Source organism: Thermobia domestica, chromosome 4, assembly GCF_964235325.1.
Source record: "Thermobia domestica chromosome 4, izTheDome1.hap1.1, whole genome shotgun sequence".
NCBI classification, from domain to species: domain Eukaryota; kingdom Metazoa; phylum Arthropoda; class Insecta; order Zygentoma; family Lepismatidae; genus Thermobia; species Thermobia domestica.
The window spans coordinates 239,726,591-239,746,682 of record NC_137457.1 but is presented as its reverse complement, the minus strand read 5'-3'; the positions used below and the strand labels follow the sequence as shown (position 1 = coordinate 239,746,682).

Sequence of the window (20,092 nt, the reverse complement as noted above, 5' to 3'; positions counted from 1 at the left end):
TAGAACTCAATCATCATGTATCATTGTGTTATCAAGGACTTCCGACAAGAAGTGACCTGCCATTCAACATTTCCACGCAAATAGCATGTTAAGTCTGTCTTACAAGGACTCTTACAAACTTCAAGAGAATCTCGAAAATATGGAAAGTGAATTTAATAGATATATTGACAGTTTAACTATTTTAAAAATGTAAAACTCAATTGCCAGAAATAAGAATTATGTTATGAAAGAAGATATGGAATTATCACTTATAGTGGTCATGAAAGAAAAAATGAAATGAAATCTTTGAGTTTTACGTCCCACGATTATGCCGGTTAGGCTAAAGGAGACGGTGATGATGAGAAATGAATGAAATGGTGGAATAAATAAAGTGGGAGGAAACGGGAGAGCCCCGAGAAAACCCACGAACACGGTGTTTGTCCACACGGCGCGAGCTGGGATCGAACCAGGGACACCAAGCACCAGAGGTGAACGCTCTACCACTGCGCCACCGGTCCCTGGTCATGAAAGAAGTATTTCTAGTGATGCATTGGTCATGTAGAAATAATAACTTAACAATAGATAGGAACTAAAATCTGTCGTTTCGTACACAAAATGATGCTTCGCCTCGGGCGAAATTAAGGAATAAATTAATGTTAATGTTAATAGCTGGAGTACTAAGATACAGTGTAAGTTACCAATTAAAAGAAATAATTAAATAAATCGAGTATTAAGCACGCAATTTGGATTATTAACAGTAACATAATGCTTTTAATCTGAGTGTGTGCTTTTCGTAGCATCATAAATGCTTGGATCCAAAAGAAATTATTCTCAGATACAAAGACTCACAAACTTCGCCTTAGTGAGATTGTATTTTTTATTTATAAAACATGCATACATTATTCTAAGCATATGATAACCTTTTTCCTAACGCATTCCAGTATCCCAAGGAATCAAAATGTATATATATGTCATAAAATGCTAACTTATTAATCTTATTTCTGGAATGCAGACCGATATAAAGGCACAACTAAATGAATATACATATTTTGAAGGTTCCCTTGTAAATCTAATCATAAGGATTTAACAATTTTTTATGTACAGGAAGATTAATTCCGTCCAATATGTGTTTGTGATCGTAAAACCTATGTACCTTCTGTGTATTATCAACTTGAATTGACAATTCTCCATAGATACCTTAGTTGATGTATTATATGCTTATTGTGGCTGAGGCAAATATAGTTTATATCTAGTATTATTGTTTTCTATGCTTAACTAACCAAGTGAAAGTTTATCTTTAAATAGCGACTTATTATCATATCTTTCACTGCCATTTAACTGTAAACTCCTTTTATTGCAATATCTGTATTTACTCATTAATAAACAGTATAAAAATAGAAAAGTGGATGTAAATAGCATTGACTTTTATGGTTTCCAGGGAAATTAAATGATGACTATTTCCCGTCTGCTGATGACATGGAAGGATTACTTGGTAGGTATTTTTTTCTATCAGTATTCAAAAAAAATATAATAAGAGATTAAACTTAAGTGTAACATTAATTGTTATTAATATTGAATTATGTAATAAAAGCTGAACATTGTTGAACTCTACATAATAATTTGTAGTAAATAACAATGCTGAAAATAGTATGAGTTTGATGTATGTATATTGCTTTTCTGGACCTCTGAGGGGTCACTTTAAGGCCATGGCGCACACTGCCAGTACTGGAAATCACAACATTTGAGATAACGAATTGAAGAAGCTTGTTTTCCTATGCATATATATATATATATATATATATATATATATATATATATATATATATATATATATATATATGTGTGTGTGTGTGTGTGTGTGTGCTTGATGAGTAGGAAGTTGTGTAGCACACGGTATTGTTGTAGAATGTAATCACTTCAAACATATAGTTTTAGGGGATTAACAAATCATAAATACTGAAATACAGTGTCAGTTAATCCTAAAACGAGTTACTTTTAAGTAAATCGAGCAATAACCACGTCATATATGAAATGTCAGCAATAAGTTTATATTTTCGTCTTGTTTGTGTATTTCACAGCATATTAAATGTTTCAAATTTTGATTTAATGAAAGGAATGTTTTTCGGTTGACAAGACACGAACTTCATCTCAGTGAGCTTGTTATTTTTGATTTTCAAAATGCGCAGATATTAGTCAAAGCAACTCCTCTTATCTTCGTATTCCAGCATCCCAACAGGACTAACTGTATATATATGTGACGAAATATTACTGTATTAATCTTATTTCCGGATTTCAGACCGATATAAACTCATATGCAAAATGCGTATACCCATTTTAAAAGTTCTCTTGTTAATCTATTCGTAAGAATTTAACAGTCAAATTTCTTCTACACATAGGAAGCTTAATTCTTTACAATGACAGTGATTGTAATATCTATGTACCTTGTACGTTTTATCAATTTCAATTGATCATTCCCCAATGATACATTACTTGAGTTACTTGAGTATACGCTTACTCTAGCAGACCAAAAAATTTATGTTTAATGTTATTGTGTTATAGTTTTAATAGCGAATTTAAGGTATTGTTTTGAATAGAGACTTATTATCACACCTTTTACCGCCATTTCATTATAATCTCCTTTTATTGCTAAATCCGATTTCAATCGTCAATAAACAATAAAAAGTAGCAAACTGGATGTAAATAACATCGATATTTATGTTTTCCAGAAAATATAAATGATGAGTATTTCCAGTCTGGTGATGAAATGGAAAGATTTTTTGGTAGGTATTTTTTTCTATCAGTATTCAAGAAATATAATAGGAGGTTAAACTTAAGAGTAACATTAGTCAATATTAATATTGAATTGTGTAATAAAATCTGAATATTGTTGAACTTGATGAAACATTTTGTAGTGAATAAGAATGCTTAAAATAGTATAAACTTCACGTATGTGTATTACGCATGTGGAACTCTATCTGAACTGTCACTTAAGGCCATGGCATACATTGTGAGTACTGGAAATCATAACATTTGAGACAACGAATCGAAGACGATTGTTTTGCTAAGCATCCATATATATTGTCGCATGTGAGTGATACATAGATAGTTGTATAGCAAACAGCATTGTTGCACTTTAAACATATGATGTAAGGGCATTAACAGAATGAAAAAGAGCATAATTAATGGAAGGATTTGAATACAAAAACCAAGCAAGAAAAGTAAGGATTGTTGTTATTATTTAAAATATAAAACTATATTCAAACTTGCGAACTCCATCCCCAGTACGTTACGGTTATTTATGTTTCTGAGGTGTGCGACAGCGTCTGTTGCGACAGGACTGACGCCTGACTTTTAACCCACTCTGCATATCAAATATTTGTATTTCCAATTCCTACTGGCATGTTTCTATATCTACATCTGTGTATTTGTATCTCAAAAGTATATGTAGGTTAATACATTAGAATAATAACAATATTAACAGTATTAAGTATAAACAGGACTGTTTTGGTAGGCCTATTCTTGCTAATAACACTAGAATATGCTAACATATTAAAATATAAACTCTCCTAGAAAGAACATTTATGATAATTTAACAATTCCTACATGTTGAAACTCTTTAACCTTCTTCATATATTGAGTCTGAAAATATGTTTCAGAGGTTACATTTGTTAAAGACCTTTCTGTTAATCAATACATTACTTGAGAAGTGTATCTAATACTAATAGAAAATTGTTGGAAATTAAGTTAAACCACATGCTCATTGTACAAAGGTACGTTTATGTTTCAGAAATCCCTATCAGAAATAGCTCGAATTCGTAACGTTTCGGTAGAAGTTCTCATATAGAAATTAGATTGAGTAAAATGTTTTTGAATCTTTTCATGTACTTAGAGTTCGGATATTGTTTTATAGGCAACTTTCTCCAAATATTTAAAGATTATTTTTTTCTGTTGGCTTGATATCATTGGCAATAAACTGACTTCATACATTAATGTCTATCTTAATTTTTAACAGAATATCATCAGCTTTTTGTAAGTTTTCGTTGAATGCTAAGAGCATCATAGAAATCAATATTTGAAAAGCCAAAAGCATTAATCTTTCACTATTGCATTTTATAATCTTATCTTGCCTATAATTATCTTAGATACCTTCATGGGATTGTGAACATTTACCGCCTTAACAAAATAAGATTAAAACATGAAACAGAGTGTACGGAAAGTTAACTCATCTTCACAGCGTAATACCTTGTGCATGATTATAAGAATGTAAATATGTTCCTCAGTTTTACTAGTTTGAACTCTCAAATACCAAAATACGTTAACTGACCAGCTACAACTCGTAAATGCGAATTTGGGACATTAACACAATCTCTAACGCAATGTTCTCAATAACTTAGGCTATCTTATATATTATTTATAAAAGTTCAAAAAAAGTTTTTACAAAAAAAAATCGCTTTTATATTTAGCATTATTACTGTAGAGAATTAATTAATCTATTCAAATGATATATAATTCAAATAGTCGTTCCAAGGTAAGACCTGTCTTTCAGTCTGCTTAATACAAATGGGCACTGAAATTTCTAATTAAAGCTGGTTTATTCTCCATTATATTTTCCCATTCCTGACGTATTTTTTCCTAATATCCGCGCACGTTATATATACACTATCCCTCAAGATCTCTTTTCCTAGGGTTTCCGACAAGAAGTTCGCTCCCATTCACTATTTCCATGCAAATCACATGCCAAGTTTGTCTTACAAGCACACTTACAAACTTGAAGAGAGTCTTGAAAATATGGAAAATGGATTTATTAGACACATAATGTTTAAGTATTTTCAAAAATATAACTACCAATGATCGGAAAAAACAAACTTAATATGGTCAACAGATAATTATTTCTATTGACGGATTAAAGATTTATACAAATCATGGTTAAATAACGGATGTGAACTGAAACTCGTAGCTGGAAATAGCCGCTTCGAACACAAAATGATGATCTTCCTGTGGCAAAATTAAATAATGAAAGAATGTTAATGTTCAGTGATGAAGCACAAAAATGCAACATCAGTTAATTCAAAAACGTGCGCATTTAAATAAATCTAGCATTATAAACATTATCTCTAAAAATGTCAGCAATAATTCCATATTTTCATCTGGTGTGTGTAGTTCACAACATCATAAATGCTTTAAATCAAAGAAATGCTTTTCAAACGCCAAGACCACGAACTTCATCTGAGTGGGCTTGTATTTTTGATTTTCAAAATACGTAGACATTATTCAAAGCACATGTTAACCCTTCTCACTACTGAATTATGGTAAATCAAAATGTATACGTATGCGATAAAATATTACTTTATTAGTCCTATTTCTGAATTACAGACTAATATGAAATCAGACCCAAAATGATTATACCCATTTCTAAAATTTTATTGTTAATCTAATCGCAAGAATATAACAATTAAATTTGTTTTACATGTAATAACCTTAATTCAGTACAATATCTGTTAATGATTGTAGAAACTATATACCTTGTGTACACTATCAAGTTGAATTGATGAGTTTCACTTATAGTATGAGTTTCACTTATGTATGTTACCCCTCTGGACCTCTATCTGAGGGGTATCTAAGATTATAAATCCTTCCAAGCTACATAATGTATAGGCTAAAATTAGGTAGGCTTCACACTAAAATCCTGTGAGCCGGTTGCGTGAGCTGCAGCTGCTAGCTGTACATTATCTGAAATGTACTTTTTGACACATGCGCTTCGGTGAACGTGAGACACGGCTCTGTGCTTCTATGAAGATCATCCCGTCGCTAGTTGGCTTGGACGGACTGTTGGCGAGGAAGAAAGTAACACGCAGTTCAATGATAGACCTTGACACTTAAGCGTAAACTAAATGGTAATAGAGAAAGTGTACATATATTTGATCTTCCAAATTTTCTGATGTTGCTATTAGTCACATGTAATGAACATTTTATACCATTATACAGTTCATTAAACGAAGATCCTGGAAACATACTGAAGTAATTGAACAATTTTTAATGTTCCGTCAGTTCAGGGAACATACTGTAATATAGGGATAGCAAGATTCCATAATCCAGTTATTTTATGAAATCGAGAATGGCATTTTCCGGACTTGGCAAAAATTTCGGAATTCAAAAATTTCTGGAGTTAGAGAATTTTTCTAATTCAGAATAATTATTGATTTAGTAAATATCGGATTTTAGAAATATTCCAGAATTTTCGGAAGTCTTCTGGAATCCAGAAATTTCTATGTTCAGTAATTTTTACAAATTCTTAATTTTTTCGCGTAATCATAGCTTATGTCATACGCGTGTTGATGTATGATCAAAATTAATATACATTTTAAATATTATATTTAATTTTTTTTAACAATTGAAGAAACATTTCATATTTGGGTAAATTTTTCAAGAAGAGAACGATGACAATAATATTATCAATATACTTTCAAAAGCAGTTAAACTGTTGAGATCAACTCCGCTTTCGCCGAAACGTCTTTTGCCTTCGAGTTCTCCAAAGCCATGCTACTTTTCTCTCTAAGTTCATATCTGCCATAGGACATTGCATTTGAGCTGCCGTGTTTTCCGCTGAGACCTGAAAAACCAAAATTTGTTTTCTTCCGGTTAACATATTGCTGGTCACTGAATTGCCTAACGCTTCGACTCTCAGAAGATTTGGGGCGCAGATGTATACTCTATTTCGAAGTGGGAGCATTCGCTAGGCCTTGAGACAAAAGGCCCGATATAGCAATATACTTGTCGATACCGCAAATTAGGGTCTTGTATGTTTTTGTTAACACTGTCACGCTGGTACGACGTGTACAGATACGATATGCTTTCATTGCAGGGTGAAACATGAGCCGAAGGAAGGATGTGACCGAGTGGCAAAAAGGAAAAAAAAAATCTCTGAGATTTACGTCCCACGGTTATGCCGGTTAGGCTAAAGGAAACGGTGGTGATGAGTAATGAATGAAATGGTGGAATGAAGAAGTGGGAGGAAACGGGAGAACCCCGAGAAAACCCACGCACACGGTGTTTTTCCACCACAAAGTTCACTTGGCGGGAGCTGGGATCGAACCCGGGACCCCTAGCACCAGAGGTGAACGCTCTACCCCTGAGCCACCGCGGCCCACTGGCAAAAAGGAGTAATTGAGTTTGTGCGTGAACATGGGCATTCCCTGCAGGAGGTGGTGCAGTTAGTTGGCGTATCCGAGTCTACGGACAGTGCTGTACTGGCACAGTGGAGGACGTCGGGCTGCAAGGAATCCTTTCGGAGCAACTGTGGTCGAAAACCCATCATGGCCGAGCGCGGTCGTCGACGTCTCAGAAGATTAGCGACCTCTCAACGGTTTCAAATCTGGCAGGAATTGCTGCAGGAATACAATGCAGGACCTAATTGCCTAGTGTTTGAGTGAACGCTGTGCCGAGAACTGCATGGTGTAGGTATATTCAGTCGCGTTGCCCGGGTACGCCCCAGGCTGATTGCCACACAGAAGAAGAAGCGCCTAATGTGGGCGTAACAACACAGGCATTGGACTACCGAACAGTGGATACACATCATCTGATCCGACGAGTCCCGCTTCTGGCTCTATTCAAATGGCGGCCGGTTCAGGGTGATGAGGCGGACCGGAGAAGCCTACAAAGCAGAGTGTGTGCAACGTGCTGTGCAGAAGGGGGTGGTAGTGTCATGTTTTGGGGATGTATTTCCAGTGCTGCTTTAGGCCCCTTGATAGAGGTGTGCAACCGCTTGACAGCTGCGGATTACCTGACTATTCTGGATAATGAGGTGGTGTCGTTCGTTCAGTTTCTGGAAGATGGCTACATCCCCGAGGCCCAATTCCAAGACGACAACTGCGCCGTTCACCGAGCCAGGATTGTGTAGGATTGGTTTGCTGAGCATAAGGTGGACATCATACGTCTTTCCTGGCCAGCTAATTCCCCTGACTTCAAAGTGATCGAGAAAATTTGGGACATGTTGGAACGGGCAGTGAAGAAGACACAGCGACATTACCCCACGTTTCCAGCTCTACGTGCCCAATTATTCCAGAATTGGACACGAATATTATCCGATCCCACATTGACAGTATACCAAATAAAATCAAAGCTGTTATCTGAGCTAATGGGGATGTTACACGGTGTTGACCAATCAAGTACGTACTTCGTAACTTTTTGTCCGGGGTGCTTGCATCTCTTTGCCGATTATACAAATACTAACATTATATGAGATACCAGGCAAATTCATTATCAGATTATGTTCCTACACAACATATTTATACACATGCGACAATAATTTTATACATGAGTGCACATAACATTGACTTTTATGTTATCCAGCGAAATTAAATTATGACTATTAGAAGTCTGGTTATCAAATATAAATATTATTTGGTAGTGATTTTTTCTATCAGTATTCAAAAAATATAATAGGAAGTTAAACTTAAGTGTAAAGTTAATTAATATTAATATTCAATTGTGTAATAGAAGCTGTACAGTTCTGAAATTGAAGAAAAATCTTCAGTGAATAACAATGCTGAAAATAGTATGAGTTTGACGTATATATATTACGCCTCTGGACCTCTATCGTAAGGGTAATTTTAAGGTCATGGCGTACACTGTCAGTACTGGAAATTATAAAAGTTGAGACAACGAATTGAAGAAACCTGTTTTTATATACACCCATATATATTGGCGCATGTGCATGCTGCATAGAAAGCTGTATAGCACACGGCATTGTTGCATAGTGTGATCATTTCAAGCATATGTTGTAAGGGTATTAACAGAATAAAAGAGGCCATAATTACTGAAATGTTCTTAATAGGAAAATCGAGAAAAAAGAAAGAATCAATGATTCTACCGAATTCCAGCATCATTACGTTAACACTTACTTATGTGTCTGAGGTTTATTCACTATCAAACATCATGCACGTTCAATATGGAGAGCCAAACCAACAGCGGTTCCCGCGGCAGGACAGACACCTCAGTTTTAACCCAGTCTGCGTATCAAATATTTGTATTTCCAATTCTTACTGGCAAGTTTCAATATTACATCTTTATATGCGTACCTGAAAAGCATATGTAGTTAATACATTAGAATGATAACATTTTATGTGCATTCAATATATGATGAGTTGTTCGTATTTAAATAAATATAAACTTACATAATGAAATATCACAAAATTGAACTTCAAGAACATTTTTGAATGAAAGCAAACGTTCTCTATAGTTTTCAAGCTTCTGAAAACGAATCTGAAGTTAATTTTGGTCTTGCATGCTCTGATTTTGAAATAATGTCATATATGATGGACTTTGGTTACAATTTGAAGGAAATCACAATACTGCAGCATTGAAGGCTCTGTGCTCCTTGCCTAACTGTCCCAGAATTTTGAAATGATAACTTATTGGAAAGCGCATGAAACCCAAATTCCAATAAGCGGAAAAAATATCGAAAAAAAACTAAGAAAATTTGCTTTTCTGACGAACTTTAGAGAAGTTTGCAACATAGACAGTCACGCTTTGGAAACGTAATCTCCGTAGCTCATACCCTATACATTCAGGTGTACTACATTAAAGGTCAGACAGATAGCTCAAATACAAGGGGAGTAAAAGTGAGTTTAAGTAATTTTAAAAACGTGAAAATTTAATATTTGCAAAAATTGAAAAGAGTTTGCAACACTTACACTCGCAATACACATATGTTCAGTAACACATATCCAATACATTCTTTATATTAAAGGGTTCATAGAGATTGCTCTTTACTAGGTGAGAAAAAGTTGGTTAACTCAAGTAAACAAAAAATATATGTGTAATACGTTTATTCACATTGCTATGTAGAAGTATATATGTGACTAAAGAACACTGCATATGATGCATCTAGTTCACTGTTTTGTGTTTTACTTTCCTCCTGTGGGTGTCTTCGGTATCCCTCAGAATCCCCAACATTAGCATGTAATATTTGTAGAAATTGAGAAAAGTTTGCAACAGTTACACTAGCAAAACTCACATATAAGCTCAGTAACACATCCAATACATTCATATTAAAGGATTCGTAGAGATTGCTGTTTACTATTAAAGAAAAAGTTGATCGACTCGAATAAACAAAGAAACATATGAATAATACGAATATTCACATTGCGATACAAAAGTGTGTATGTGACCACAGAACACTGCATATGATGCATCTAATTTATCGTTTTGCGTTTTACCTTCCACCTGTGGGTGTCTTCGATGTTCATAACAGAGACCTGTACAGGCCTGGAGCGCCCGTTTGGAGTGGCGAATTACCCGGCCCGGCCCATTTCAAGTAATATGAAACTGAACCGGGCCCTAACCGGGCCAAACCAAGAAGGGCACATTCCGGGTTGGACACAAATATGATGCAACCGGGATGAACCGGGCAAATGTATTTCCAGGCCGAACCGGACCGGACCGGCTCAGCCTAGTCACTCTGAAAGACGGATCGGAAACTAATGTTGCCAGACTAAGTTAATCGTAACGTGTTGTGGGAAACTAGTTCATTAACTTGGAACACCACCACCCCAAAATTCATTGTTTCATATCTCATCGTTTTGCACCCATTTTCCACCGTTTTTCACCTTGATTGTACCCTCACCATTACTGAGAAATTCTAAATTCAAAACGTTCCAAGTTAATGTCATTTCAGCACTTTCATTTTCAAGATTTAACAGTACCATCATTATCTCGTAGTTTTGGACAATTTTGCACGATTTTTCAAAGATTTTGTACCATCACCATAACCGAAAAAATAAGATTTTAAAATTCAAAATTCGAAATTAGAAACAGAAGCGAATTTTAAGTTTCAATTTGCCATAAGATAGAATACGATGCGCACCCTCAGAAAATACCAATATTTCACTTTGTACCCTCACAATTAATGAGAAATTATGAATTGAAATTGCCGAATTGCCATTAACTCGGAACGCCACTATTTCGTACTGACTAATTAAGAACACTAGCGTTTTCTGGGAGTTTTGTACCCTCAGAAAATGTCAATATTTCCTTTTGTACCTTCACACGTAATGAGAAATTGCAAATTCAAAACGTCGAATTACCATTAACTTGGAACGGCACCAATTTGTATTGATGAATTAAGGACATCAGCGTGTTCTACGAGTATTTCACCCTCAAAAATGTTGATATTTCGTTTTGTTCTTTCCCACTTAATGAGAAATTCCGAATTACCATTAATTTGAAAGGATACCAATTTGTATTGAAGAGTTAAGAACACCAGTTCCTTCTACGAGTTTTGCTACCTTCGAAAATGTAGATACTTCGTTCTATACTCTCGCAGTTAATAAGAAATTCCGAATTCAAAATGCCAAATTACCATTAACTTGGAACGCCCCCATTCATATTCAAGAATTAAGACCATCAATGTCTTCTACGAACTTCGTACCCTCAAAAAATGTCAATACATCGTTTTATACCCTCACAGTTAATGCGAAATTCCGAATTCAAAATGACGAATTGCTAATAACTTGGAGCGCCAGTATTTCGTAGTGAAGAATTAAAGACATCAGCGTGCTCTACGAGTTTTGCACCCTCAGAAAATGTTGATATTTCATTTTATATCCGCAGTTAATGAGAAATTTCAAATTTATTATCAGAATTACCATTAAATTGAAACGCCACTAATCTTCACTGACGAATTAAGAACACCAGTGTCATCTACAAGGTTTTAACCCTCAGAATATGTCGATATTTCGTTTTGTACCACCACAGTTAATGAGAGATTCCGAATTCAAAATGACAAATTACCATTAACTTGGAGCGCCACTAATTTACACTGACAAATTACGCGTAAGAACACCAGCGTCTTGTACGAGATTTGCACCCACAGAAAATGTGAATATCTCGTTTTGTACTTCACAGTTGATGAGAAATTCAGAATTCAAAATGAATTATCATTAACTTGGGACGCCACTAGACTGTATTGAAGAAATGACAACACCAGTGTCTTCTACGTGTTTTTTACTCTCAGAAAATGTCGATAATTTGTAACCGACTAGGTATCGGGTCGCTGTTCGGACTGACATTTATTTGTAACCGTTAAGTGTATCGGATCACTGTTCGGGTACCATTTATTTGTAATCGCTTGATCGTAGTCTGTACTCCGTTGTCCACCGTATTCCTGCCAATAAGTATTCTCAGGAAACCTGGACTTACCTGGGTAGGACGTTGAAGGACCTCTCCAAGAAGGGATTACAAAATTGTTTCCAAATTGCTCGTCGGTCTCAATGTTGAGAAGAGCATTATTCGCCGAGAGGTTCGGATGGCTCGTCTCGAAAACCTCACGCGCGATCAGACGGTCATTGAGACCATAACGCACACAAACATCATTCGCGCACACAACGAAAACACACTGGGTCAAATGACACTATACCTATACAGATGGTGATCAGAAAAATGGAAACACCTGAACGAAATTGCAACTTACCAGATTAATATGATGTCGGGCCACCTTTCGCCTTCAGAACAGCCTTGATGCGACGTGGGATGGAGGCATAGAGGTCGTGAATGGTAGCAAGTGGAATTTTACACCATTCCTCGTGCAGGGCATCGGCCAGTTCTGTGAGAGAGGATGAAGGTGGAAATCGTCGCCGGAGTCGTGTTTCCAAGACGGACCACAGATGTTCAATTATGTTGAGATCTGGGGATTGGGCGGGTCAGAGGAGGTGTTGGACTTCATCCCGATGTTCCTCAAACCACGCTGCAACAACGCCAGCTGAATGGGTGCATTATCATCCTGGAAGATGGCGTCATTGTCCGGGAACAACATCCGGACCATAGGATGCAAGTGATCTCTAAAATTGCGACATAATCGTTGGCAGTGATTCGTCCGCTAAGTGTGACCACAGGACCCAATGAAAACAATGATATGGCGGCCCACAGCATCACCGAGCTGCCGCCATGTTTCACAGTTGAAAGAGACACTGCAGATCATAAGCTCCTTTGGGCGTTCTCCACACACAAACACGGTCCGTAGTTGGGAATAGGGTGAAGGATGACCCATCCGACCATACCACACGTTTCCAGTCCTCAACGGTCCAATTTGCATGGTCGCGGCACCATTTGCGGCGTGCGAAAGCGTTATGGTCCCAGATGAGCGGCTTGGCCCGTGCAACACGACCCCGTAAGTTCATATCATGTAATTCGCGGCGGACTGTGATTGTCGATTGAGTTCCTTCGTCACTTGCTCCGCAGTGGCACGACGGTTCTGCGTGACAATGCGCTTTAATACCCGACTTGATCTGTGACTCATCATTTTCTTCCGCCCACTGTTCCGCTTCCCCGATGTGGTTTTCCCGTGTGTTGTCTAGGCCGTCATCACCTTCGACACTGTCCCACGCGACACACCTAACACAGTAGCCACTGCCGTCACACTCACTCCACATAACCGCGCACCAACAATTTGCCCTGTTTGAAAATTTGAGAGGTCTCCCATTTTACATTACCTCCGTCTGCTGCAACCACTGGACACTGCTGTTCCACTGCGCCTGACGTTGTATGGAGACCGACCTAACACACCACCACCAGCGGTCCGGCGCTGCGGGCGCCACGACACCACTGCCAACCCATACATCTGACGTGTTGCCAACTACAGGTGTTTCCATTTTTCTGATCACCAACTGTATATTAGAATACTATTAAAAAGAAAAATAATGGAGAGAAATTATCACAATACTTAACGTCGGATATATATAATTATTTCCATTATCAAAATCGCACTTTACTTTTTACTATACTGTAGCCCTTTATCAGTTTCATTTATATATATAGAAGATTATAATTGAGATTTCACTATGTGCTCTTCTCACATCAGTGACGCACTTGGGAGATTAGCACTGGGGAAACTGTCGCCGGGATAGTCCCACCTAGTAATCTAGTTGCTGCTCCAAACAGTCCTGAAGAGTCGAGATGAGTCTTCAGCAAAAGAACACAGCCTCTAAAGTGGAATGCTAATGTTGGCAAGCCCGTTTGTAACTTTTTGGCGCACTAGGTATATGAACCTGGGACTTATTGATTGGGGCTAGCCGTACGAAAACGTCCTTCACCGGCTAATAGCTTATACTCCTTAGCACAATATTATACTTAATGCTTGGCGCAATGTTAGTACCGCGAAACCTGGAGTCACACTCTCCAAACCAAAGGGTTCGTGATACGAAATTCGTTGGTGGATTCGTCAATATTGGCAGTTCATTTTCAAAACACTTAGGTCAAATCACCTGTAGATACATGTAAACGGAATATGGAAAAGACTTGATGTTAATTTTAGTCCACTGGCCACGACGCGCGAGACATTGAGGTAACTCGGGCGTGTGAAAGTACAGATAACAAACTGGTAAAGCGATGTGGCTGGCATCTCTTTGGTGCTTGGACACCTGGTCTACTCTGATCTACTCTAATCTACTGCAATATTTTAATAAACGATTAAAGAAATCGCTTAACTCAGTTCCAAATAACAGTAGAATATAGACTGTGCATATTAATAAATCTGGGAGAAACACTGAAAAGTTTTGTCGCTCACTGAAACGTTCTCACCACAAAGCAATGTTTTAAATATATATATATGAAAAACGACGAAAGACTTCTCAGTTTGATTGCGTGGAAAGAAAAACAATTCCCATCGTAGAAAGAACGTATTTGCGTCGGTGAATAAAGTAAAGATCGAAAAAAATATCACTGTCTTTACGAAATATACAGAACGTCCACAAAAAATACTTCAATAACCTGGTGGCGGAAATAAATTTATTTTGTACCCTTACAGCTAATGAGAAATTCCGAATTCTAAATATCATATTATCGTTAACTTGGAAGACCACTAATTCGCACTGACGAATTAACACCAGCGTCTTCTACGCGTTTTGTACCTTCAGAAAATTTCGATATTTTGTATTTTACCCCGACAGTAAATGAGAAATTCCGTATTCAGAATGCCGAATTACCATTAACTTAAAATATCAATAATTCGTACTGGAAAGTTAGAATGACCAGCGTCTTCTACGAGTTTTACACTCTCAGAAAATGTCGATATTTGATTTTGTACCTTCACAATTAATGAGAAATTTTAAATTGAAAACGCCGAATAAAACCTTAACTTGGAACACTACTAATTTGTATTGAAGAATTAAGAACACCGGCGTCTTCCACGAGTTTTGCACTCACAGAAAGTGTCGATACTTCATTTTGTACCCTCACTATTGATGAGATATTTTAAATTCAAAATCCAGAATTACCATTAACTTAGAACAACACGAACACGTTTTGAAGAAATAATAACAGCGGCGTTTCCAATTATTTCTGCTCCGTCAGAAAATGCTGACAATTTTTTTGGCATCCTCACAGTTAATGACTAATCATAATTCAACATGTGAGTCTCTAACAGTGAGTCCAAAATAAAGTAACACATTACAGCAATAGGATAGTTTACTGATGAATAATAAATTACACTGTGCTAATAGGTAACCGTAGACACCTTTGGAAATATTTAATAATAGGACAGTTCAATATAAACTGCTAAAATGTGACTAAGTATACTGATTATGTAAATTATTTCATTATTACCAGTAAATAGTTGATATTAATGTGTAAATTTATATTCAGAAATGGGAGGGGTAAAGTAATGAAACGATGTAGGAAAACATAATCAAAGTGCTGAAAATATATTATTATTTTTCTGTAAATACATTACATTAACACTCCACATTCAACAATAATAAATAAAATAACACACAACATTACTTTGGCTAACATTTGAAGAAATTGCCAAAACCATATAATAGCTCTTGATCTGTTGCAGGAATTTTAGACTCTGTTCAAGAGTGAAAATAGTTTATTCGTGTTCCTACTTCCTTTATAAAAGAAGATAAAAAGGTGACGAGAAAACTGCTGGAGAATTAAGAAAATGGAAATGATGCTAAAATGTAGAAATTATTGAAGAAAAACCAAAAGTGTTAACCTAACTAAAAAGAATACAAAAGTGCAATATTATTTCTTGCTACACTTTCAGACACTGAACGCATACCTTGAACACTTGCTATGGACATATGTATACCCTTTAGGAAGCTTTGCATCTTAAAACAACTCCTATCACTTTGTGTTAATATTTTTATTGAGACAGTAACACCTTTTATTGTATGCTGTATGGAAACCATAACCTATCACAACACTGACTAATCAAAATTCCAGTCAACGCTCCTAGCGCCCTTAATCCACATCGAAGAGAGGGGAGGGTAACTATTGTGTAATGTATTTATTTTTTTTTCGGATAAACAACAGGCAAATGCCTAATTACAGTTTTCCCTTATTGTGAAGTGTATTTAATACACTTTAAAATACACATATAATAACATACTAATATGACCTCAATTCTATCGTAATACACACAAAAATACACATATAATAAAATAATAATATGAAAGCAAAATATACGTTAAAATACAAATAGTACGATATACAGAATACAACAAATTTATGTAAAATGAAAAGTTTGTTTGCAACTAAAAATATCTATATCTGGGTGTTCTTGTGACATCTTATTATACAATATACACATTTTTCTGACAGGCGATACATCTAATGCATTAGTCCTTTGCGCTGAGAGATGGAATATGTCAGTATGGGGTCTCGTTGCTCTATGTGGGACGCGAATTTTGATTTCTGATAACAAATATTCTGAATCTATTGCACCATGAATTATTTTATGTAAGAAAGATAATATGAAATGACTTCTTCTGCTTTCAAGAGATTGTAATGAATATTTCTTTCGAAGACCTTCGTAGTTCTCAAATTTTGGATATATACCAGTTTCTTTGTATGTCAAAAAGCGCACAAATTTATTTTGAATGTTTTCGATTTTATTTATATATTTATTACTGTTAGAACCCCATATAATCGCTGCATATTCCACCTTAGACCGTACATAGGCAGTGAGAGATAGGATGTTTTGAGAGCATTAGTATTAGAAAAATCACCTCCTAATCTCATCACAAAACCAAGATTCCTAAAGGCCTCACCAATTACTCTGTTGACATGAATATCGAATGATAGGTTTGACTTCAGAGTGACTCCAAGATCAGTAACATTATCCACTCTCTCAATTGGCGTTTGATTAATGGTATACATATTGCGTACATAGTTATTTTCCTGGTGTATGATACTACTTTACATTTTCTAATATTTAGTAGCAACTTGTTTGATTCACACCATTGGGAAATAGCATTAATGTCATTTTGCAAAGAAATTGCGTCCAATTCCGTGGAGATACTGCGATAGATTTTTAGATCGTCAGCAAACAAAAGTTTGTGAGAAGATGTTATTACAGATGGTAAATCGTTAACAAATAGTATAAATAACAGAGGTCCTAAATTCGATCCCTGAGGCACACCAGAGTCTACGACATATTCCTTAGTTAAAATATTCTTGTATCGAACGCGATGTTTCCGTTGGTAAAGTAATAAATTTGTTTCTAAAAGAGATTCTTTACAACCGAAAAAAGAAAGACAAATAAACTTTTGTTCAAACTATAATATTTTGTGGAAATAAGCTAAGTTATTATTCTCATTGTATAAATATACCTGAACCTAAAATAATAGCGACAACGAAGGCGTATTTTAGAAATCATGTAGGCGACCATGAGACAAGGAAACGATATTAAACATTTTGCATTTTGAATTTACCGTTACTTGTGAGGGTACGAAACGAAATATCGACATTTTCTGAGGTTGTAAAACTCGTAGAAGACGCTTGTGCACTTAATGCACCAATACGTGTTCCAAGTTAATGCTAATTCGACATTTTGAATTTAAAACTTGTTACTAACTGTAAGGGTACAAAGCGACATATTTACATTTTCTGAGGGTGCAAAACTGGTAGAAGAACATGGTATTCACAACACTGTTCAACAAGAAATTGTTTATTTTAATGTTTTTACATTTACCGAATGATTTTGACGTGCTAATTACGAATCTGGTATTCCTTTTCCTCAAATGTCGATTATTTGGAAGGAATTTTACAAAATCGTCTTTGTTCAAGAACGCCATTTTAGAGGAAGAATTTCAACATTTGCTTCGGCTGTCCATAGATGGCAATACAGGACAAACTTGCGGATTAATTAGCAAGTTCCATTTCGTAGCATATGTGTTCTATGATTACACATTTTGAATACAGCATTTATATTGAATGAAAATAACTGTCTAGAAAAATATAATTTCTTATTTTTCCCCTTACTTTTACAAAAAAATATTAACTTTTACTTAAGTAAAGTCAGTATAATTCTATATGATTCCACTTGGATTGCCAGCTGCATAAAAGGATCACACTTTCCCAGAGCTTGCTCTGAAGCGCCACTGAGAGAACAGTGACGAGTTTTGCAGTTATCCTTCCTTTTCCTGATCCTGAGCTTTTCCCCTGTTTCTTTTTTGCGCGAACCGTCTGTCAGACTGATCAAGCCAAGGGCAGCCGGTTCTACAGATCGAGGCAGGGGACCTGCTTCCCCTGGACAACTATCCGAACGGGGTTTCCCACCTACTCATCAACACATATCATCATCCATCTTCTCGAGTATAGTTCATGTCTCGTGACAATAGCTCGTTATTTGCGATGGCAGACCCAGGCTCAGGTAGTGGAGCATCTTTAGAAAGTCGACATGGAGGCTTACCACCTGTCTTCGTTAGCCCACCTGCTATCTCAACGAAGGTGAAGAAGCGGAAGTACTATGCTGAGAGACAAAGACGACCTTCTGAACGCTCGACCGCCTCCACTTCATCAGCTGGTTCTAGATCTCGATCTCGATCTCCACGGAGCCAACCCAGTTACTCTGATAGGGTCAAAAGCTCGCCTCCTGCTAAGAAACACCACATCGATGTTTCAGAATCATCTGGCATGGAAGCCGACGTTTCACCGAGAGCACGCCGATCATCAACATCTGTTCCTCCTGTTTTTTCTTTACCTCACTGCTTTTTGCTTCAAAATGTTGACGCTAAATTCACCAATGAAAAATTCAACATCCTTCAACTTCGAAAATACCTGCCAAGCATTCCACTCACTGAAGTTCTAAAAACCCGCAATGGATTTATCTTCAAATCATCTGATGCTTACTTCCTATCTACAGTCCGTAATAAAGCCTCGTTTGAGATTTTCGGAAAAAATGCTACACTTGTCTCCTTGAACGCTACTCGTCGTAAGATAACACCTCCTCCAAAACGTTCTCCGTTGTTATCCGTAGTCATCAGGGGAGTCGATCCATCATATTCTGATGATGAAATACACGAGGAATTGCGCAACGAGGGGCACACCATTGATAAAATTATTCGCATTCGTAATAACACTGGTCCTACTTGCATGGTGCGAGTCCTAACCATATCTCAAGAGACGATCGACCATCTGCTTACTCATGCTGCCTTAATTTACAAGCGCAAACATCGCGTTGAACCCTCTCGATCGTCTGCGCCATTGCCATTACGATGCGGAAAATGTCAAACTTACAACAATCATGCAACAGCACAGTGTACAAACCCCACTGTATGTGGGTATTGCTCTGGCCCCCATTTAACTCGTGTTTGCCCTAATATGAACCTTCCACCTCAATGTTCTGCGTGCGCGGAGCGACACCCTACCTATAGTTATAAATGTAAACGCAAACCATCCCCAGACCAAACGCACCCAAAATTAGTCGTTCCATTACGTGCTCAGTCTACCTCCACCAGCACATAAACTTCAGTTAATGATCCAGTCACCGTTGGTAAACTGTTAGAATTTCTCACATTAACACTGCAGAATATTCATCCTTTCCATCGTCCACACATCCTTCAGCAACTCACTCTTGCCGCTAAAGCCACTTTTTATGTAGCTCTGTATGAAACTTACTCAAACAATTACGTTCATTTCCATATTACACCACTCGAAACATCTGTTTAATATCTTGGTCGTCATGGATATCAGCTTTCTGTTTCTAAATATTCGTTCAATCGCCAAGAATAAAACTCTTTTCCTAGCACTTATACAAGAAGAACACATCACTGCTTTTCTTCTGAATGAAACTTTTTTGACTCAGTCCATGCAGTGCAGATTTCCCAACTAC

The 20,092-nt window shown here is 36.7% G+C and overlaps 1 protein-coding gene across 1 annotated transcript in view; it reads left to right on the top strand.

Annotated features, from left to right (window-relative positions):
• Nucleotides 1-20,092, top strand: part of LOC145683923 (uncharacterized) — a 443,098-nt gene that overhangs the window by 196,295 nt on the left and 226,711 nt on the right. The window contains exons 5-6 of the mRNA XM_081755604.1: nucleotides 1,418-1,471; nucleotides 2,706-2,759. Of these exons, the coding sequence (XP_081611730.1) occupies nucleotides 1,418-1,471; nucleotides 2,706-2,759 (108 nt within the window). The remainder of the gene's footprint in view (nucleotides 1-1,417; nucleotides 1,472-2,705; nucleotides 2,760-20,092) is intronic.